We start from the raw sequence: 22,473 nt of genomic DNA on the forward strand, positions 1-22,473 counted from the left end.
GGGTTACCACATTTTTCAGTCCATGTAATGCGGCTGCAGGTTTACGGCATGTACCACAACAAACTCATTAAAACGCCTCTCGATTCGGATGCAGTAGAACTGTAAAGTTAAACAGAGCAGAAATCTCATTAAAGAGATGCACAGATGCAAAGAGACCAAACTCACGAGGGTGTAACAAATGATAAAGTGACCTTCATGGCCTCTGGACGACCCCAGTGTCTCTGCGCTACCCGTTGATTCAACTTTACGGCACAGCAGGGTTGATAAAATCATTGTTTCCCCAGTGTTTGTGCATCATTAATTTTTAATTTTTACATGAATGCACAAAGCATTTCTCGTGCAGGGATTTGGCTTGAAAGGAGGAGGCAGAGGGGATCTTTTACCAATGACAGCATCAGGATGACCTTTTCTTTTACAACAGTGTGCTTTTACTGTGTGTTTATTTAAATGGTAAAACTGTCGGGTTGGTGAAAGCATCCTTATTTAGACCTTTGCCTCACCCCTAATGGCAGCTGTAAATTACATAATACATGCTTCAGTGCACTGATTGGGACCTTTTACGCAGATAACCAGGATACTCCTCCCTTTTTTTGACCTAGGTACAACATATAAAATAGTCATCTCAGAGTATTCTTCTGTTAGGGTGCACATCAGTGGACGTTGTGGTGTCTTCCCAAGAAAAAAAAGAAGCGCACAAGCTAGATTTTCTGACTAAGTATGGCCTATATCGTCTGCATTTTGGCACTTTTGTGTTCTGTATTATGTGCTGCGAAAAACCTGGAAAATGAGCAGGAAATTAAAGACGTGCAACTGCTGCAAGACTCATTGCCATGGCTCAAGAGATTACAAGACAAGCAGGTAAGATGTCTTTATTGTCCTTAATACCTTTCTGCATGCATGTTCCTAATGCTGAGCGCAGCACAAAATCCTCTCAATGATTGAAAGCAGGCTCCGGGTCCCAGCTATGATTATGCTCCATACATCTGGATGTGATGGTCTATAGTTTTTTTTTTTAATTGTAAAGTTTGTTCATATTTGTACACTTATATCTTATTTTGCTTGATCTGTTTAAAGTTTTGATTTCTGGTTCTGTCAGAGATACCAGTCTTTCTCTCATTGATTTTCCTCTGAGCTGTCCCTCCAGGAATGTGCAGATCAAACGTGGAGCACTTACACAACATTTACTTTTCTGGCAACAATCCAATGTTCAAGCAAAATGATTTATAACATAAAACAAATGTACAGTTTGGTACATAAAACGTACAGACATATTGAGGTAAAGTTTGTATATGTACCCAATCTGTTCCCTTACAATATTCCACATTATTTTTAATATTTTGTTCCATAGGAATCAACAAAGACTCGGACATTTGCAGATTTGATTTCTGAATTTTTCAAACCTGAAAATGGAATTACCCTCCAGTGGCCCGAAGACACCGAGCAACAGGAGAAGTTTCGACGCGGCCTCGGTAGAAGCAATGCAACTCGCAAAATCGGCTGTAAAGTCTTCTACTGGAAATCCAGGGCTTCCTGCTAACTTTGCTCTCACTCAGGTGCCGGACTGAATGCCAAACCATTTCAAGTCTCTCGTTCTCTTCTCATGCCTTCATCGATTACTAATTTAAGGCCCCACACAATCGGAAAGCTTCTGCAGAACCCTGCGTGTCCTGTTCGTCAAAGAGATCTTCCTCCATCACCAACTGTGCTCGACTGTCCTGTGGAACGAACTGTGGTGTTTGAGCGTGCACGCGGTTTCTACGAAGTCAATCACATGAACCAACATTCATTCATTTATTCCTTAAAGCATTCAGTTACGTTCTGGCTCTCTTTAATAAGTACTTTTCTACTCTGTCAAATTGTTTCACTCCAGCAGAGGAGGCTGTTCTTCCCTTTGTCAAATCCACATAGACTTTAAATGTAATAGATGCCCGCAGTGTGTTTGATGTTTCCCAATAATCGTCATGGTCTACCAGCAAAGCAATAAACAAAAATCTTTACAGACATCCATTCATCATTTTCAGTATGTATCGAATGTTCCTTCAATTGTTACACCATTGATTAAAGCATATTTTCCCCAACGTAAGTGCTTTGACTCATGTATTGCTTTTGCACGTTTTCACATACATGCTTATGTGTGCAAATTTGCATAATAACTGCAGCGATGACCGTGTGTTTAGGTGGCTCTGCATTAATGCATGTCTTAGAGGCATTTCTGATGAAAAATGCATTGATATCCACTGTGTGTGTGTGAAGTATTGTGCATGCATGTAGAACTCTGAAAATCTTGCGCGGATTACCTACAACGAGAGAGAAAAGAAAAGAGAGAAATAGGTTGGATGTAGTGTGCAGGTAAGGAGAGCTAGATTGAGGAGGAGATGTGCAGAGGGACCGGAGATTAGAAAACTGGGAAAGAAGAAGGATGGAGAGAAAGGGAGGTGGATAGAGGATGAGAAAGGGGATGATTCAAGAAGCAGTGTTGGATCATAACTGCAGTCAAGGCTTGGCTTAGTATCCCTTTCTGTCCCTGGGCTATTAGGATTCAAGAGAACAGCTTCCCTCTGTGTCAGGAAGCACTGCCAGCACATTAACATGCTCACACTGCAGAGCTCCTTCCATAAAGTGACGGTGAGCGTGTGTGAGAGTGAGAAATACAGCCTGTGTGAGTGGATGTGTGGGCATGTGGCTGGGAGAGTGGGTGCATGTGTGCACTGTGCATGAACTTTTATGTGTCTTGTGTCTCTTTGGTATCGGCGTGTTCGCTCGCAGTATCCCTTGCGGTACTCATCTGCAAACAGGAGAAGCCATGAGCAACAAATCACAGAGAGGAGGGAGGAAGAGAGAAGGTAAAGTGATCCGTCTCTGTCGTCTCGGGACGGCGGACCGTCTCGCAAGGTGCCGCAGCGGAGACCAGAAGGTTTGATGTCGGCCTCTTTAACCATCAAAGCCCATTTCATTCAAAGGGTTATAATCATTTCCCGAGTATAGCTCCTATTTCCTCCCCCCCCCCCCCCCCTTCTTCTGGAAGTAAACACAGCAGAACCAATTTACCCAATACTTGCCAACTCGGAACAGTTGATTTCAATGTAAAAGACACAGATAAAACACAGCGAGCCGCCTGGATCAAAGAGGCATCACTGAGCCTTAATTGAACTGAGACCAATTATTTTTAATGAGTAGAACTGAACGCCCCACTTCTGAGTAGGAGTTCCCTCGTTCTCTCCCTGGGACGACGGGAAAAGAGAAACAAGTGGAGTCCCAGTGGCTCAGGCCCGTACCTAACAAAACAACAGGCCCAAAAAGAGGCAGGCAGAGAGGGAGGGAGGATGCCTCGGATAAAGGATCAAGAATATTTTTACTCCGTGTGCTCATGAGTGTGCAAAAGACAAAGTCATATACAGGCTCGTTTAAAATAACAGTAGAGGCCAGAAATAGGTGTCAGTGTTGTTGATGCAGCTAAATGCAAACACTTTTTTTGAGGTAGCTGAATTACAATATATGTATAGATGTGATTTATCATGTAGTTTGAACACTTACTACAATTAAGGAAACTTGTTTAAAATATTTTTGTGTCAAAACCACAATTACAAACATTTATTCAAATCAAACCGACACTGAATCTCATGTTGCAGCAAATGTATCGAGGATTCAAAGCTCTATAATTGTGAAGTTGAGATTTACTTTATTTCATTTCAATTTTGTTTCTGTTCTTATCCTGGTCTGTAGGATTCGACAAATAGTCTGTGTTTGCGTTTAATGTATTTTCTGTAACATGTAACTTATAACAGTGAAACTGAATAACAAAATTTCCTTCACTAGATCCAGATTTTTATTTGGAGCTGCACCAAATTACAGACACTCGTACATTTTAGTTCCTTAAACATGACAAGGTCCATGAATGATAATCTGAGAAATCAATGAAAATGTTGAAAAACACCCTCTATCTCTGTCCCTATTCCTGGATACGCTCCCAGATCCACACCAAAATCTAATAGGTTCTTATTTGGGTCAGGTCCCAGCCCTCCACATAATTTAATGGAAATTGGCTTTTTCTTTTTTTTTTGCACAATCCTGCCAACAACAAACAAACAAAAAACAACTCTCCTTGTGGAGGTGGAAAAAAAATCTGAAAAGGGTTAAACTTTTTGAAAACTCTAATTCTGGTAAATGCCCTTTTCATCATGCAAATTGCAGTTACGTTAATATGTGTTATTTACTTGTTATTGCTTTTGAATAATACATCTGAGTGATGTCACTCTTCAAGGTAATAATAGTTTGACTATCAGTACATTTTCTCTCCAGGGGAGATTTGAATAGTGGTATTGAGTCCAAGGTTGCCTGAGAAAAGGGGGAAGGTGGTAGCGGAGAACAGGTGGAGACGAGGAGAGAAGCAAAGGCCAGAGGCGGAGCTGTAGATGGAGAGAAAAGGAGGAGAAAGTGGCCTTCAAGCTGTTGCCAGACCTTGCCCTCCCGACGTGTCTCTAAACAGATGAGCCTTACCGACTCCCATGGGTGTCCAAACAGCTGACCTTGACTTGTTTCTGTTCTTCGTGAAAAAGTTCAGTACAGAGGCGGATGCAGTGAGCAGCACGGCATATTGAATTGGGATAAAATGTGAGTTTTTGCTCTGTGATTTTGTGGTTGAACACACATTTGGATAACAATAAATTTTGCAATATATTTACCGTTGTGTATTTCTGATATATCTTGCTCCAGAACACGTGATCACAGCTTCTGTAAGGTTTGTCCAGACACATACGGCGTGGCACTAGGAGTAAAGTCAGTAAAGGCAGTCAATGGGTCCACCACTTTGGTTCAGACTGAAATATGAATGAGCTTATTCAAGACATTCATGGTCCCCAGATGACGAATACCACCGCTTGACTCTCAGACATTTTAGTTTCATCAGTCTAAATTTTGACTTATTCTAAGAAGTATCTTTGTAGTTTCCATAGTAACAACCCTACAGACTTTGGAGAGCCCTTACTTTTGCTCCAACGTCACCAGGACTGCCACATTTGCCAGTGACCATTATCATTGCCAAGGAGGTTATGTTTTCACCCCTATCCGTTTTTTTGTTGGTCAGTGTGTATATTTTTTTGTCAAAATTATCATGAAACTTAGTAGAAGGTTGTTTTATGGGTCAGGGAAGAGGCCATTCAATTTTGCTGCAGATCCAGATCAGGGGGAGGAAACACAAATGTGTTTATCACTTAGGGGGCATTCTTTGATATTTTCACTGATTCTCAGGGAATAATTCATGGGTCATGATGAAAAAAATCAAGTATATTAAGGGGACTACTTCTATAAGTGTGTGCAGTTTGGTGCGGCTTGATTTGATCTAATGGGAGATATGCGCTCTACTTCCATGCTATTTCTCTCTTTATCTCATCATGAGTAACTACACATTTATGTCCCTATAGTTTGCAGTGCTGCTCACAGTTCAGCTGTTTACTGTAACTAAAGAAAACAGCACAATAAAAAAGACAAGAGAACAAAGTACCCCTCCTCCAACTCTGCTATTCTCTGTGCTGCAGCCATCGCGCAGGAGAGAGAACATAAGCCACGTCCTGAAAGTCAGGGGAGCCTTCCTCCTCCTCCTCTTCCTCCTCCTCCTCTTCCTCCTCCTCATTCTCCTTGCAGACGGCACGGAAGGTCTGTTTCCATGACAACGGGAGAATTAAGGGCGAAGGCGCGCCATCCCCAAAATGACAACGGATTTAGGGGCCGGCGGGACGATAACTCAGCTCCGGTGAATTGATAAACACATTGGATTTTCTGAATCTGACTGAAGCGCATTAAAAAGCCCCAACACTGATGGATTAAGTTCCTCTGCTTATCTTGCTGTTTCTCTTGTTGATGCAAGGAGCAACGCAAATAAAGAGGATAAAATACACACTCTCAGTCAGTCACAATCAACAATACTGAATCAATCACTGCGTGCATGTGAAAGTTTTTGATAACATAGTTTTTATTCTTAAACAATCACTAACTTCATTCTGATTTTTATTATCAATGCATATTTTTAATTTCATCTCACAATTCATAATGCATATATGAGCGTGTTCCGATGCAGTGAAATCCTCTGCAAACATAAAAGTAACAAATTATACTTGATACCACATACAACCGAAACCTTCGCTCACCCTGTCATACATCGATGAACCCACCAAAAGTGCTCTGCGTTACTGCTCAACTGTTTTCACCTCCTTTCTTTTACTCATCCCCTCCTCAAGTCCTCTCGTTCAACAGTTGACACCGAGTACATCCAATTTCATGCATTGCTTTGAGTCCACATGTATCTCATTTGCACCAATATAAACCTCTATAAAAAACATTCTGATATACGCTGGTCTTGCCTGTTGACTTTCAGAGTCAAATATACTGTGTGTATCTCCGTGATGCTGTAGGTGCTTGGGAAGATGAGCTAATCTACCATTAGCTCTTGCAGGTTGTTTGCACCAGCGATGGATCCGGGCCCCAGATGGAAGACTCCCCCAGATCCATGATGATATATCACTGCGCTTTGCTCTGTGCGGCTGAATGTGTGCTATTGAGTGTACATACCACCAACCCAGCACGACATTTCCAAACAGTTACAAGAGAGATGTGGGAGCTCTCGCTGCAAATACTGATCAAAATGTTGCATTAAAAAGTTTTGTACCTACTCTCCCCAAATTTGGAACATTCTCCTCCCTGCTCTCACCTCAAAATCAAAGCTTACATCAACTTTTACAATCATGCAATGTTCATGCTTTGTCAGGCCTCCTCTTGTCCCTTTATCAAACTACCTAACCTGGCTAAGCTTAGCTGTACACCATCTTTAAAATAACAAAAACACCATCGACCCCAATCCTGACCTCTTTAAACATCACGCAGTGGCCAGGCTTTGTGCGATGGGTGCTGGAAGACAGGCTGTTAGCCTTTGCTCATCTCGCCCCATTCACAGAACAATAGGAGGACTTCCTGAGTTAGATGAACTAATCGGGGGATTAGGAATGAGTTATGAGAGTGTACACAGCGTGTGCGGTGTACTGGTCAATCCACCTACTCATACACAGACCTGACTTTCCACAATGGAGCAAATGGCTCCTTTCATGGGTCACAAAACCAGGACCATGTCCGAGAGAACAAACAGCTCTCACTGGGATGGAAACACACACTTCCTCGAACCTGGTTAACTCCAGATATACTGGATCCTCAGTAAAGCGCTCTGCTTCTGTTGTGACGGGAAAGTCTCTGTGATAGAGACATCACAACGACGATGTCAACAGGTCAAGTCAGCGGATGATTAAACAGTCAGGCAGTCAGACCTGTGCTGAGGAACCTCTAATGCTTTCACAATAAAAGTAACAGAAATCACAGACATGTCTTGGAAAAACTTGTCAACACAATTCTTGTCAAAACAGCTTCCATTCAAAAGACGTTTGAGGATTATTTCACAATTCGTCCGTAGAGATCAAAAGCATGAATGCTGTCATGTAGATACACTTGAGGAGTTGTTGTTATAACCTAGATTATCAGTGGAAAGAAAAGGGGTCTGTGTTTCTTGAGGTGCAAATGTGATGTGACCTTTTTCTGGCCATGGCTCGTAGTGCTGATGCTGGTCTTTATTTTCCTCTTGGGTTTTGGAGAGAATAGAAGACGAGTGTGAACATCTCTTTACCTAAAACCTAGTAACCCTTGCAAAGTTTACTGAAACAGTTTAAAACAGTTTTACCCTTGATTCAGACTTTTACCTCCTCAAACAACTTTCTTCATCAGTCTTCTCTGCCAACAATCACAGCGATGTGTTGTCAGCTTATTAGCGTATTATACTCAACCGCTTGCTATTATATTGCTTTTAATCAGTCCTGTCCCGTCATAGCAGGACAACGTAGGGGAGTTCATGTCCGAGTATTTCAAACAGCCCCGTCTGTCCATTCAGTCTCATTAGTCTAACGTACAGTACACACCTGAGTATTATATCCCACCCTAAGCACTCTGTCTCAGTTCAACACAGAGAACTATCAAATACATTCAGTCTTACCCTCACACCAGAGCAGGTAGTGCGACAATACATTGGAGATCAAACTGTGAGAGAAAACAAAATAAAGGAGTAATAACAGTAAAATCAAAACTTTCTTTGATCTCAAAAAAACAAAGGAATAACCTGATGATGATATAGATATTACTGACGGCAAGAACACAATAAAGCATATGAGAGTGCAATAGCATTTAGATAAAAAAAAAACTCACCTTATGAAAATTGAACATGTATTAAAGCTTGTTTTTCACAGCATAAATTGGAAATGATAGATATTTGTATTTGTGTGAAGAGAGACCACCATTCTTTGTTTATCACAGCTTTTTTTCTTTTTTTGCATAAAATGTTGGTCAAGTCCTGATTGAAAATATTCTTTTTTTCATATATATATATATCCTCTGGTTTCATATTAATTCATCTAAAAGTATTTCACAGGCAAGAGTTCAGTTTTTTGTCGTCTCGGGTGTACAGTAATACGTAGCTCCCGTCTTCAGAGGGGATGGTGGTATGTATCTTGGTGGGGGGGCGGCGGGTATTCCGATGACCCCCGCCCCTTGAGTCAGGATGAGGCCACTCCCCCATCCCCGCTGGAAGCCCCTCCCCTTTGCTGCTATGTGGAATCCTGATTGACAGCTTTCCCTCCGTTCATGGTGGGAGTCCCTGAGCTCTTTCTGGAGCGGTGCTTGTCCTCTATCTCATGCAGTGACGGCTCCCTGTACATACAAACTGAGGTGGAGATGCCAGGGGAGGAGAGGGGACGAGAGGAGAGGAGAGGAGAAGAGAGGAGAGGAGAGGAGAGGAGAGGAGAGGAGAGGAGAGGAGAGGGACAAAGAGGGGGAGGAACTCAGAGAGGGGACAATGGAGATTGGAGAGATGGATGTGCAGATGGAGACAAGGTCAGGTGTGAGGCTGGAGGGACAATTATACCAGGCTGGGAGTGATAAGATGGGTGTTTAGGACCAAGTCAGCACTTTTTTTCCCACAATGCTTGACAAGTTCAAGGAGAAACACGTTAGAGGTTATATATCTAATGCAGTAAGATCACAGTAGTATCATACAAGATGGTTCATTGAAAATAGTCTGAAGCTAGATAGTCATCGGCCAAAGTGCAACTTTTTTAATTTAATGATTAAATATTTCCTGTGCCATAAAATGCACAGAGTTGTGTAAAACCACCACTTCAGGGCTCATTTATGACCAACATTAGATATGTGGACGGAGCCTCCTGTCCATATTCCGCGATAATATTGTCCGTATTTGTGCACGTCTTCTGAAAGCTTCCGGACAAAACAGAAAAAACGGAGCAGTACCACTAGAAATCGTGGGGGGGCAGTGTAGCCAATACTTCAAGCGAGACAACCAAAGGACATGAGGAGAAAATTTCAACGAAGGCGAAACTTTATGAAGGGTAACAAATGCTTCACTCTGTGCTGCCCTCTAGTGGACGTATTGCTTCACAAGCGTGCTAGGATGCATTGAAGCATGTTTGGCAGTGACGGTTACATTGTTTGAAATGCACGTCTCCCTTTTTGTAAGTAAAGGCATCATAAATAATCTCTCATAATGTTGCTGTGATAGATTATATACAGCAACTAAGTAATTTATACTATATTGGGAGAAAATCTAAATGTTCATGGTAGTAATAAGATGCGCAATTTATATTTAAGAAGGACAAAATGTGCATTACGACAGGAGGGTTATTTTAACATTATTTAACAACAAATAAAGAATTGCTCATACCTTCAATGGGCCGGGGCACAAAGTGCGATGAGGGTTTAGTCTTCTTGACCCGATTGCCCTTCATGACTTGCCCCTCCTTGGTGAGGCCGAGGAACCAGGCTCGGCCCGACTCCTGCTGCCGGTACACAGTGGACGAGTAGATCACGTAGTAGTTCTCGAAAACAGACTCCTTGAACTTGCACTCCGGTGTGAACATTTCCTAAGAACAGATGGGCAGAGGAGTGGAGCGGAGGACACAGATGCGGACATTAAGGATTAGAGATATAAATCAGCGCACACAGATAAAACCTAATTTGCATCCACATAAATATAAAAGACACATGGAGAGACAACCGGCAGCATGACAGTCAGAGGATTTTAGTTAATGAAGTGTCTGTTTTACTCTGCCAATACTGGCTTTCATTAGTAAGCATGTGTACATTGCCAAGTTCAGCAGACATACTGTAATCACTCACACACACATACACAAACACACACACACACACACACACACACACACACATCCTCCCAAGTAATGAGAATGATCGTCTTATTAGAATGACAATGACCAGTGGAAGATTTTTATCTCGGCTTCATTAACAAAGTCAGGGAGAAAGTCAAGGGGACAGAGAGGAAGTGGAGGCGAATGTCAGTAAAGATGGAAAGATCCAGATACTGGAGACACTGCTGAGTGCAGAGCCAGATTATTGCCATGACGATGCCAGAGAGGAAACAATGTTCCTCGTTCTCTCATTCATTACAGATCCAAGCTGCGGGAATGTTGGGTAATTTGTTAAATATGAGACGCAGTGAATTCTAAATATGCAATCTCTTGCTCTCCCTGTAGTCTGAATATTTCCTGTCTGCAAGAGGTGAAAATAAAAACCCACTCCAGCCTGGTTGAAGGGCTGTGAAATCATGTGCATCCATAATAGATGCAGGTGATGTGGAACAGCATGGCTCGGTGGATGATGGGTCGTCTCAGTTTAGGCAGACTTTGCATTAAACGTGTGAGTGTGTGCCTGTGCGAGTGTGTGTTTTGGTGTTGGTGCTGTATTTCATTCATTAATACCTGCTGCAGGATTCTGTGCCCTTTTAAGTTTGTCCGTTTGACTGACAGCCCAATTCTGCTTCCCGCTGGAGGTGACTGTTTACGTGTTTGGGTGAGCGTATGCGTGTGTGCGTGTGCGTGTGCGTGTGCGTGTGTGTGTGTGTGTGTGTGTGTGTGTGTGTGTGTGTGTGTGTGTGTGTGAGACAGACGGAGTGGGAGAGTCTTTGAAAGAGTGGAGGATAAAGAGTGGAGGAGAGGCGGAGAAAATGTTACGGTAAAGGGATGGGCCTCCCAAATCTCAAAACACATAGTTATCTGTTGTAGCTTTGGAGACTGTGTTTATTTTGTTTAACCAGGTTTTTGCATATCAGTATTTATATGTTTTCTGCCTGCACTGCATCACAATAGAGATGAACTGAAAGTGAGAATGCCGTTTCAGGAAATAATGCACTTCTTACTGAAGAAATATAACTCTGTGAGGCCTGCGGATTATCCAAAGTAAGAGTGACACTGACTCTGAAAAAAAGACTCTGCCAGTTGTCAAAACTATGATCGTTACAAGCAAACTTTAATTCAAATAAATCTCATCAGAAACCTGGGCAGACTGAACCTAATCTCCATCCACATGTCGAGATAACACTGAAAGTAGCTGAGGAAATATGTCTTTCTGTAATTTTGGATTAACTGACTCTTAAAAGTTCTTCTGTTTACAGGATCCACCTCATATAATTAAAATATGTGGCGCGTTCTCTGCATTGTTTTGGAGCAACAAGCTGGAAGGAAATTATTAACATTTTGTCACATTACACAAGCAAACAGATGAGCGCACCCAGCAGACACATTCATGCTATCCATGTCCATGGCCATACCTGACAAATCAAATCCTTGGTTCACTTTCCTTTTGGCTCAGTTTTGTTCTCCACCAACTCCAAACCACTACCACAGAGAAAAAATATCTGGCTCCTTATTGCTGAAATTCACCAAGTGGTTGCTTTGTTTTTCTGCCATTTGGTTCTGGGTTGGTATCTTGGAGATACTATTAGAGATTTATCAGAGCTGTTGTGCTGAAAACAGCTTCTGGCTGATGAGATCACTGAGAACGAATCACAACAGCACAGAAAAACTCTAAATTAATGCATTGGGAGAAAGCTCTGGAGAGCAGAGGGGAACTGCTGAGTCAGGTGATGAACCTCTGAGGCTTTGTCGCTATGTTTGTATAAAAGTTAGTAAGTTCTGCAAAAACAAAGCGTTTTTATGAGTGTGTGTGTGTGTGTGTGTGTGTGTGTGTGTGTGTGTGTGTGTGTGTGTGTGTGTGTCTGTGTCTTTGCTGTACGCTGTGCCATATCTCTGAAAATGAGTCACAGTGTGTGTGACTGCTCATTTATAAGACACAGCGGGGCACAGCAGGCTTTGTAAAGGACTCGGGGAAGGTGAGGTCACATGGTCGGCGGCGAGGAAACGTCTCGCTGGTCAGCGAGGAGAGAGGCTTCATGGTGAGGTGGTTATCTGGGCCCGCTGACACACTGTCAGAGAGCAGACATCTCTCCCTCCGTCAGGGCACCGGGGGTCACGTCGAGCCTGTCTGGCTCTGAGTGCGTTTGGGTGTGAACATATGTGTTTGTGCGGGCAGGGGGGAGTGCGTGATAGATTACAAACCAGCAGGCTTCTTTCCCGCTTCATCTGTTCGGAGCTGAAATCAGGCCGAGCACACGCACATACACACCCACACAAAGACATTAGTGCTCTCTGCTATCCTACCCTTCACAACCAGCCACTTTGCTTTGCTGACACACTGTAGAATCCCCTCTAAATGTGTCCACAAGGACAACACTCTGTTCCCGTCTATGACAAGGCTCGGAGCGGTATAGAAAGCACCCTGGCCGTGGCTTGGGAATGATAGGGGTGGAATGTAAGTGACTTTGAAGTCTTTGACAAAGTGCCTTGTTTGCGGGTGACTGAGAGGAAATATGAGGTGAACGAGACGGGGTCAGAATTTTTCCTGATTAATGGTGTCTGCTTAATGGACACGCTAAAACCACAGAACCACGCGGGGAAGGAAATGGACTAAAATACCAATTGGCGAACTGGCACTTATTTACACAGTCAATGCAGCGCACGTGTTTAAAAATGCACGCCAACAGGTTTGCCCTGTCAATTCCTCGGCCAGGAATACATAATCAGCTAAAGTTGTCTCTGCTGCAAAAAACAGGGAAGATTTAGGGAAAAAAGTGGTGCCACATTTCAGGCTGCACTTAGTGATGGTAAACTGATTACAAGGACACTTATTTATATTCTGTGGGGATGTGAAGGATAGAGGCGAAGGACTTGTTAGTGAAGCTGGGCACATGAGACTGCCGCCATTAAGGGGTCCCAGCGGGGAGCTAAAGATAAATAAACACAGAGGTCAACCTGAGACCTGCTGAATACCCCCCGGAGGTGGAGGTAGAATATAGGCCTATAAAATATTTCAGCAGTTTTAACACAAAACACTTTCCAAGCACTTTTATATTTTTATTAAAAAAATGTCAGCTGAACTTACAACTATTGCGGCTTATTTCAAATATGTGATTCTACAGGCACAGATCTTACGCAGGTCTGCTGCAGAAATGCAAATGTGCCGTGAATGCAGTTTATAAAACATTAAGGAGATAAGACAAACCAGAAGCTCAGAAGAGATGCAAACAGTTCCAAGTACATGAGCTGCTAGCTACGCGTGTGATGGTAACTGCCAGTTAGTTCGACAAACGACCATGTCTGTCGAAGGGAGGCTATACGGGAGGCTATTCCACGGTTGAGTAGCTGTGGCGCTTATGCCCAAAGCACCGGATAAAGCTGGAGAACATGGACTATGATAGTCAATGTAAACATGGATGTAAACAATGCAGGGTTTCCAAGAAGTGACTTCACAAACACTTTATGAGGATTAAAACGTATTTAACACATCCATCGCTATAAATGTTAGTGCGAGACAATGAATGTAAACTGTGCTTGTTTGAAAAAAGAAAAAAACGGGTTTCTGTGGCCCTCGCAGTAATAAAACACAAATGTAATAAACATGACATCATTTCCTTTTGACCAAAAAGTGACAGACAGGTACCTGCCTGCCGACACGCACCCTGTCTGTGCTCTCATGGCACATGATCGAGGCCGGAGGGGCGTTCACCGCTGAAGCCAGAACAATCGCCAGAAGTTAAGTTAGCATTGTGTAATAATACTGTTATAATTGGCTGCCTGGACCGTAGGGTCACCTAAATACTGTTCTCTCACGAGTTATTATGAGATTTATCTTATGTTATTCGTAATGTGTCTGTGGATTAAAGATGTCTTTGTCCTTGGAGTCCGTTGCCGCACAATGTCAAACACAACAATAATAAAAAAAGAACACTGTATAACTGAGGAGCCTTTTTTAAAATTCTGGATGAGCTGACTTTATATGTAATTAAAAGCTATAAAATATGTTCTCTCGTGTTTTGGTGCAACAAGCTGGAGGAAAAACAAACATTCACACAACCTGTTCGCAAACAGATCAGCACACCCAGCGGACACATTCGTTTGAAGACATGTCTGTGGCTCCATTTTGTTCTCTGCCAGCTCTGAGCCACCACCACAGAGACATATATTCAGCGCTTTTCTTGGATGTATCAGAGCTTTTATGCTGAGGAGAGCTGCTGGCTGATAAGATCACTGAGCCCAAATCACAACAGCACAGTTATAAGCAGTAAAGGTGCTGTAGGGTCACCGAACTACTGAGATTTATTTTCAACTCAGCCATTATTCGTAAAAGCTGGTTACATGTGGTTCTGTCGGCTACAAGGTGTCTTAACCCTGGAGTCCGTTGCCACACAATGTCAAACACCATGATAAAAAATAAAACTGCATATTTAAACAGATATGAGTGAGTTGATGTTTGTGTGCTGTGGGCTTTAAGAAGGTGGTGTACAAAGTGAATGAAGCATGACGTAAGAGAGCAATATGTAATGGATATAAAACTGGGTTGCCAAAAGAACTGGGTTAAATGCATCCTGAATCCAAATCAGTTTTTCGGCTCCACCCAAAAAGGCATGCAGCTCTGCAGCTCTGCATTAAGCAGCCCTGCTTGCTGTGGATAGGCGTCCTGTGACTCTGGATAAAGATGAGGATGCGGGGAGGACGTATGACACTGAGACACGGGTTTATCGGAGAGATCTGGCTGCGGTGAGAAGAATCCCTGCCCTGCCATGGAACTCCCATGGAGCTCATTGTTATTCTGGGAGAGATTCAGGTCGGGGATTGTCTAGACATTACTTAAACTGAAAAACTCTTGTTCTCACTTTTTCTGTCCGCCCCTCGCTGTTTCTCTTTCTCGCTTTATCTTTTTCCTCTGTCTCACTCTGTAACTCAATCACTCTGAAACAAGGGGCTGCTCTGTCCTTTAAAAACTTCCCGTAGAGACGACGTCGGTGGCCAGTGGCTAAATTCAAACCCCAACACAGACCAATGCCCAAATAATGAAATACTTTTTCTAGATTTATTCTACAAATGTACTTCCTCCTCTCCTTTTCTTTTCCCATTCTCTGCAGTGAGCATTCTCCCTATCTGTCATTATGACTGTCATCACAAACAAACAACTGTTCAATGTGGATGCACCCGAGGGCCGACGCAGTTTAATAATCTATAAGTATATTGACTGATGACTCACCAACAAATTTGGATAATTGATTCATTATTCAGGTCAGTTATTGAGCAAAAATGCAAAACATCAGCTGTTACAATGTCATTCAAATAGGCCCTTTTCACAATTTTATAGACTAAATAATTAAGTGATGAACTGAAGAATTTATCTTAACATGTGAAAATAAAAAAATAATATTTATTAGTGTGGCCACTGAATGGGAAAGATTTTTAAAAACTGCACGTACATGCTGCATTACCATTGGCATGCATTAATACTAATAAAGGTCTATTTAATTTGTCCACAAATTCCACAAATGCATCGCCTCTGCACCAAATAGCAACTTGTGGGATTGTTAACACATATTTCTAAAAAGGCGCTCTATTCTTTTTATATGTCTATATTACAGATTAAGGAGTTTTCTAGGACCCAAATCCACCGTCCACTTTGGAGCATGGAATGTGCGGATCACGTACGAAACAGCTACGCCAGCTCAGGTCATCAAAGATCTTCAGCAAATGGTGATGACTGACCTCGACAAGATGGGTCTGTTATGTGGCAAAGCATCAGACAAGGCACAAGACCGTGACAGACCCCTGATATGCCCTGATGCATCCAAAACACACACACACACACACACAGCATGTGACTTTCTGATTCAGCACAACAATAACTCATTATAACTGTTATTGTTTTAGAAACAGAAAATGATCGAGATGATGTGAGGGAGAGTCAACTCACAAATCTCCATTATTATTATCTGTCACTCCTCTGAAGCCCTGACCTTCCACACCAACTGTCACTCACTCATCCCTCAGGGCCCTCAATGAAGATTTAACTGTCACACATTATTTTCTTATCTGACACAAATAATAAAAAGATAAAGTATGTGTTTGTGAGGAGAGTGAGACAGATAGATGGAGAGACAGATAGACAGACAGATAGACAGATAGATGGAGAGACAGATAGACAGATAGAGAGAGAGAGAGAGAGAGAGAGAGAGAGAGAGAGAGAGAGAGAGAGAGAGAGAGAGAGAGAGATAGAGAGAGAGAGAGAGAGAGACAGATAGACAGAGAGAGAGAGAGAGAGAGAGAGAGACGGATAGATAGAGAGAGAGAGAGAGAGAGAGAGAGAGAGAGAGAGAGAGTTAGAGATAGACAGACAGATAAAGAGAGAGAGAAAGACGGATAAAGAGAGAGAGAAAGACGGATAGATAGATAGATAGATAGATAGATAGATAGATAGATAGATAGATAGATAGATAGATAGATAGATAGATAGATAGATAGATAGATAGATAGATAGATAGATAGATAGATAGATAGATAGATAGATAGATAGATAGATGGATAGATGAGCGGGAGGGAGAAACCAGAGAGACAGAACAGTGGTTGCTGCTGTGCACTAAAATAGGTCATATTGAGAAATGTTATAAATAATGGAAGGGAACTCTTCATTGTAGATGCTCAGCCCCCACGCACTCCATCACTAAACACTACACACAAGCGTTATCACCCCGCTCACCCGCAGCTACTGTGAGCCTCCAGCAACAGGCTCAGCTGTGAGGTCTGCACTCCGGGCTCGAAAAGCTAACGATAAACTGACGAACAGAAACCGACTATAAGCACCTCCACATCTAGATTAACGAGTGCGAGCGAGCGGCTTCACAAAGCAGCAACACCACAACGTCTCATCTCCGACACAGTGAAGGTAAAGCTTGTCACATTCCCTCATCTGACAAGAGGGTGTAAAGAAGCAGGGAGCGAAAAAAGGAGAAAAGGGAGGGAGCGTTAGGGAGGTATAGGAGGATATCCCACAGTAATTATCTCCCAAGAGGATGTGAGGGGAGTGGGGTGAGTTGGGGGGTGGTGGTGGATTTTGCATCTCCGCTCTCAGATGTTAGGAAAACAAAACAAGTCGAAACAAACAAGCAAGCAAGAAAGTTTATAGTTTGGAGAGGCAGAAAACAAGTAATGGAGACCTTGAATGAAAGAGAGCAGGAAGCGGGGGGGGGGGGGAGGCCGCAGGATAAATGATAATAAAAGTAAATATGAGTAAGTGTGAGGAATGGAAGTGAAGGCCTCGTATTACAGCTGTGATTGTACCACAGCAGCTTTCATAAATATACAAATAATTAACGGAAATGTTCCCCTTCACCGTCCTCCTGAAACACTTCCAACACTCTCCGTCCCATTCATCTGAATTGGTAAATTAAACAGGTAAATAACAGGGATTAGAGAGAGAAGCCAAGACCATCTGTGCTGTCATCCAAAGGTCTGCATCTTAAATTCGCCTCTTTACGAGCACTCTGTGGCTCTGCCAGGCCGAAACTCTGCCACCCACACATACGCTTACCAACGCATGCTAATTTCCCTCGCTTCAGGACGGAGAAACCGGACATCCTCCATATGGCCAGAGAGCGCATCCGCTTTACTGCTGTTTTTAATAGGGGGTTTTTACACCGCGACACATCCTCTCCTGACAAATTCTCACTGCAATAGAGAGGTTCAAAGTTTGTTCCTGCGCCCGTAAAAATGGCGATTAAAAAGACAAACTTAACGCTGCCTGTTTGACACAGAGAGACTGAATCATTTGTAATTAATAATAAGCACGTACTCTGATGCCAATGATGATTTTATCAAGGGCGTCTGTGTGTGTGTGTCTGTCTGTGTGTGTGTGTGTGTCTGTCTGTGTGTGTGTACATGTCTTTCTATAGATATGAGGGACAATTGTTGGTTCAATACCATCATTGTGAGGACATTTTGACTGGTCCTTACAAATTCAGGGTTGTTTGAGGGTTAAGACTTGGTTTTAGGGTCAGGGTTAGAATTAGGTTAGGGTTAGGGTTGGGCATTTAGTTGTGATGGTTAAGGTTAGTTATTATGTCAATGAGTGTCCTCACAACTGTAGAGAGACATGCATGTGTGTGTTTGTGTGTGTGCGTGCATGTCTAACTATAGATATGAGGGCCAATTTTGGTTTAATACCATCATTGTTAGGACATTTTGACTGGTCCTCACAAATTCAATGGGCTGTTTGGTTTTAGGGTTAGGGTTAGGGTTAGGCATTTAGTTGTGATGGTCAAAGTTAGGGTAAGGGGCTAGGGAATGCATTATGTCAATGAGTGTCCTCTATAGAGAGATGTGTGTGTGTGTGTGTGTGTGTGTGTGTGTGTGTGTGTGTGTGTGTGTGTGTGTGTGTGTGTGTGAGTGCGTGCGTGCGTGTGTGTGTGTGTGGAGAGTCATGCGGAGCGCCCAACTCAGTCAGTTTAATACATTAAAAGATTGCTGTCTGGGCTCGACTAAACTTTAATTAGACAAAGATAGGTGGGTGGAGGGTTATTATGAGCCTCATTGTAAGCTTGTGAATTCTGCTCTTGTTCATGAGCCTTTAGTTATGAATGAGTGGGTCTACCTGGATGAGTCACGGCCTGTGCATGCATTGTACGTCCTCCTCTGAACCTGTGAGCGCTCATACATCTGCCGAGGCACCGAGCTGAATTTAATCGACTCCGCAATTACTCAAGTGGGCATTTTAAAAAATACATCATGTACTGCTATTCATCTGGTCCGATTCTAAATGTTCTCCTGTCTCTGTTGCGGTAAAGCGCCTCACTTGACAATAAATCCACGTTGGAATACGGCAGATACTGGCCTCGCTGTGTCCTTCATTGTATTACCAAAAAAATGTCAATTTCAGCTCTTGCACGTCATTCACCGCGACCGTCTGCCGATCAGACCGTCGTCGCCAAGTCCCTCAGCAGAGATTTAACGCAGCCCTCCCATCCTCTTCTTCCCCCAGTAGTTATATCTTCAGCTAGATTAGGAACAGTGAGACTGGAGGTTATGTAACTATGCCAACTAGGGATATCTTCCTGTCTCTGTATCTCTGTCTGTCCCCACCCCATTTCTCTAGCTCGTTGTCTCTCTCTCTCTCTCACACACGCACTCACACACTCCTTCCCTCTGCAACTCATTCCGACAAAACGTGCTCCAGAACCATGACTTCATCCTCGATGCAAAAGCTGCAGCTCCACCTGACATCAGTGACTGTGTCCACCCCCACCCGTGCATCTGCAGCCCACAGCCTGTGTGCTCTTTCTAACTTCCTCTGCTAATAAAACATCCACCATCACAATATTTACTCCCCCACTGAGTCTTGATTTGTCTTTTTACTCCTCCAAGCCATGTGCTAGACTCTGATGAACATTTGGCCAACATTAAAAAAAGATTAATTCAAATTAATTCCTGAACAAAGACTGCCTTGATATAATAAGGGATATTTTGGTGTGTGGTTTGCTTTCATGACAGCAGGAATCCTGGATAGATGTCAGGATGAAAGTGGAACAGAGAAACATCGTTCACATCAAAAGATCGTGGAATTCTGTTTATAATGAAATATAATATAATGAGCCTCCATCAGTAGCCAGTAAAAGAAGAGGGAGCATTTTATTTTATTCTTTTTAATGGGCTGAGCGACAGAACTTGATGCCAAATTAAATGTAAAACATGTGCAGTGCTGCTTCAACAACAAAGGGGGGAATAAGTGCTCCGCAGCAAAGCAGGGGCACATCTGAAGAGCTCTTGAATAGAGCCTAGATGAAAGGGTTGGGAAGGGCTGAGTCTTTGCTGCAGTGGGATATTAGAAGAGACAACAAACAGAAACAAAACACAACACGTGTAAATGAGCTAACACGCACGCTGGCAACACAGACACACACATGCAAGGGTTGTGTATCTTACCGAGCTGTAGAGCATGCCCTCGCCATTCATGCCGATGTATAAGCCACTCTTCACGCCCTGGATGGCCACCACTCTCAGACCCACGGGAATAAGATTAAACAGGGCTGCAGAGGGGACAGGCGGAGGGAGGTATGGACAGATGCAAAGAGAGAGGGAGACAAAAGAGAGATATCAGACAGAAAGGACAGAATAGGACATTTGAGACTTCACGAAAGACTCTAATCTCTGTTGTTTTGCTTTCTGTCAGCAGTAAAGTGAACAGTAAAGGTCATGGACAATGGAAACACTGAGGCACCCAAGTCTAACAGTGATGCATTAATCATAAGTCAGAAATCCAAAAACTTTTCAGGTATTTGAAATGTTGTCGATACAAATTTGGAAAAGCAACTTCTTGGAACAGCAATGTGGTAATTTCATTGAAATTGTCCTCGAAGCAAAGTTACACTGATTTGCATTTATGTGACTTTGTACGCAACAACTCTTTGAACAGATGTAATTTGCGATCGTCAGTCAGAAAGCGATTAAACCACTATATCAAAGGAATTGAGGCTGAACAGCAACAGTGACAAATGTCTAAACTCACCAAAAATCGGACATAAAATCAGACTTTTTCTCTCTGTTAGATTACACAAGTTGTGCTGAGCATAACCACAACAGAAACATTTCATTATGGCAAATTAAGTACTTAATGTTTATACAATTATCCGAGTGAAATAATGAATTCTGAAAATGTCCACAGGAACATCCAGTTCTAAATGTCTCTGTACTTGCGGATATGAGTTATTGTCATCCCTAGGTGAGGTTCGCCGACTCTGCCGACTGGACTGTGACTTTTATTGGGCTTTGGTTTTGGTGAGGGTGTGAGGTCACTTTACATTCCGCAGGTTGCCTGTATTGTTGGCATGATTGTTCCTGCGAGTGAGGATGGGGACTATCAGATAAAGCTGGAGAGACAAGAGGAGATGTGCCAACACGGGTCCGTCCTCCAAGCAGATTCAATTTCACTCAATAAATATCGACACACTGCTTTCGCCTGCCAATGGTTTCTATCTGCCCTCAGGCCACTGGTGCGGGTGATACACACCGACCCCTGTTGCAGTTAGGTATACCCTTGAGGGATGGATGATTGGGGATGTGACTCCATTTCTTGTTTTCTCAGGCTCGAGCGCTGTCTCTGATTGTTTCCCCATCTCATCTGTGGTAACGCTCCCTTTCCCCATAGGTCCGTTCCCTTGCTCATCTTTTTTTTATCCGCTTTTCATGGCTGCTGCCTTTGTGCCTATACTGTGCACAGTTCTGTCACGTATCACTAAAACCCAGCAGTGTTCTGCGCCAGAGCCCATTCACCTATCAAAATGTAGCTTTCTCTGAGATTTCATAATTGCAGTAGGGCCCAGAATAAGACTCTCAATGATGCCCCAATTTGAAAAGTGGGAGGAAAAACGACAACATATAGTGAGACACTATTTATCTCAGCTCCAAAAAATTTAAAGCTGACAGGAGCTGTCATTCGTCTAAATGTCTGGCTTTTCTCTATTTGCTGTTCCACGAGTTGATGGATTCCATAATTACAGCGGCACAGACTGCTGTTTTTACCTGGTGGCTCTTCTGAAGGCAATTGCTCTTTCCTCCTAATAACCTCAGAAAAGACAGCGTCTGGGCCGGTGCGGGGGACAGAGATTTCCAAGGGGATCTACTATCGTCAAAGGGCATCACGAAATAGGTTTAAACAACCCAATAAAGCAAAAATCCTTGAAAAAGCAAGTCTTCCGGTGGAGAAATAATCGGTTACAAGCAAAACCGGCAGGTAGGCTCAAGGAAGCGCATTTGATGTGAGGAATACTGGCGCAGCAGGAAATAAACCCTGCAGAAAAGGATAAAAAAAACACACTGAGCCAAGGGCACATCTCCAAATCCGGATGGAGGTGTGGATAAAGGTGCATTACTTACATACTGTTTTTAATATTACTTTCCCCACAGTTGTCCTCCTCTCTGCAAGAGTTGATTATGCACTTGGAATGAATAGCTGGGTCTTCAAACAATAAAATGAAATAGTAACCTTCCTTCATCTCATCCATCAAACCCAGAGCATCAGATACAGATGGAGTGGGCGCCTGATACCGCAGGTGACTCATATCCAGCACCGTCTTTCTAGAGCCTCAGAGAGTGCAGGTAATTACTGAAGGCGATCAACTGATGGCAATCAAATTAATAACTGCGCAAATTGGAACAAGGGTGTTAATTAATTGAATGGTGCTCCGTGACGCTTGCAGTGAGTTAAGTGTAG

General features: G+C 42.9%; 2 protein-coding genes across 6 annotated transcripts in view; one reads left to right on the top strand and one right to left on the bottom strand.

Moving 5' to 3' along the window:
* The first annotated feature begins 662 nt into the window (after positions 1 to 662).
* Positions 663 to 1,678, top strand: LOC117777966 (somatostatin-1A-like). The gene is made up of 2 exons (XM_034613104.1): positions 663 to 858; positions 1,349 to 1,678. Exons 1-2 carry the CDS (start codon positions 718 to 720, stop codon positions 1,535 to 1,537), a joined length of 330 nt encoding a protein of 109 aa, XP_034468995.1. The 5' UTR covers positions 663 to 717; the 3' UTR covers positions 1,538 to 1,678.
* A 4,271-nt stretch (positions 1,679 to 5,949) lies between these two features.
* Positions 5,950 to 22,473, bottom strand: part of fgf12a (fibroblast growth factor 12a) — a 38,015-nt gene continuing 21,491 nt past the window's right edge. For all 5 annotated transcript variants that reach the window (XM_034613097.1, XM_034613096.1, XM_034613095.1 and 2 more), the window contains 3 exons: positions 20,187 to 20,290; positions 9,764 to 9,962; positions 5,950 to 8,749 (listed from right to left, as the gene is read on the bottom strand). In XM_034613097.1, coding sequence (XP_034468988.1) covers positions 8,634 to 8,749; positions 9,764 to 9,962; positions 20,187 to 20,290 — 419 coding nt within the window. In that variant the 3' untranslated portion in view covers positions 5,950 to 8,633. The remainder of the gene's footprint in view (positions 8,750 to 9,763; positions 9,963 to 20,186; positions 20,291 to 22,473) is intronic.

This window comes from Hippoglossus hippoglossus, chromosome 17 (assembly GCF_009819705.1).
Source record: "Hippoglossus hippoglossus isolate fHipHip1 chromosome 17, fHipHip1.pri, whole genome shotgun sequence".
Classification (NCBI taxonomy): Eukaryota; Metazoa; Chordata; class Actinopteri; order Pleuronectiformes; family Pleuronectidae; genus Hippoglossus; species Hippoglossus hippoglossus.

Coding starts and splice junctions, on each gene's coding strand:
- LOC117777966 (XM_034613104.1), top strand. CDS start 718: ATGGCCTATATCGTCTGCATTTTGGCACTTTTGTGTTCTGTATTATGT. Junction 859..1,348: donor AGAGATTACAAGACAAGCAG/GTAAGATGTCTT, acceptor TTTGTTCCATAG/GAATCAACAAAGACTCGGAC.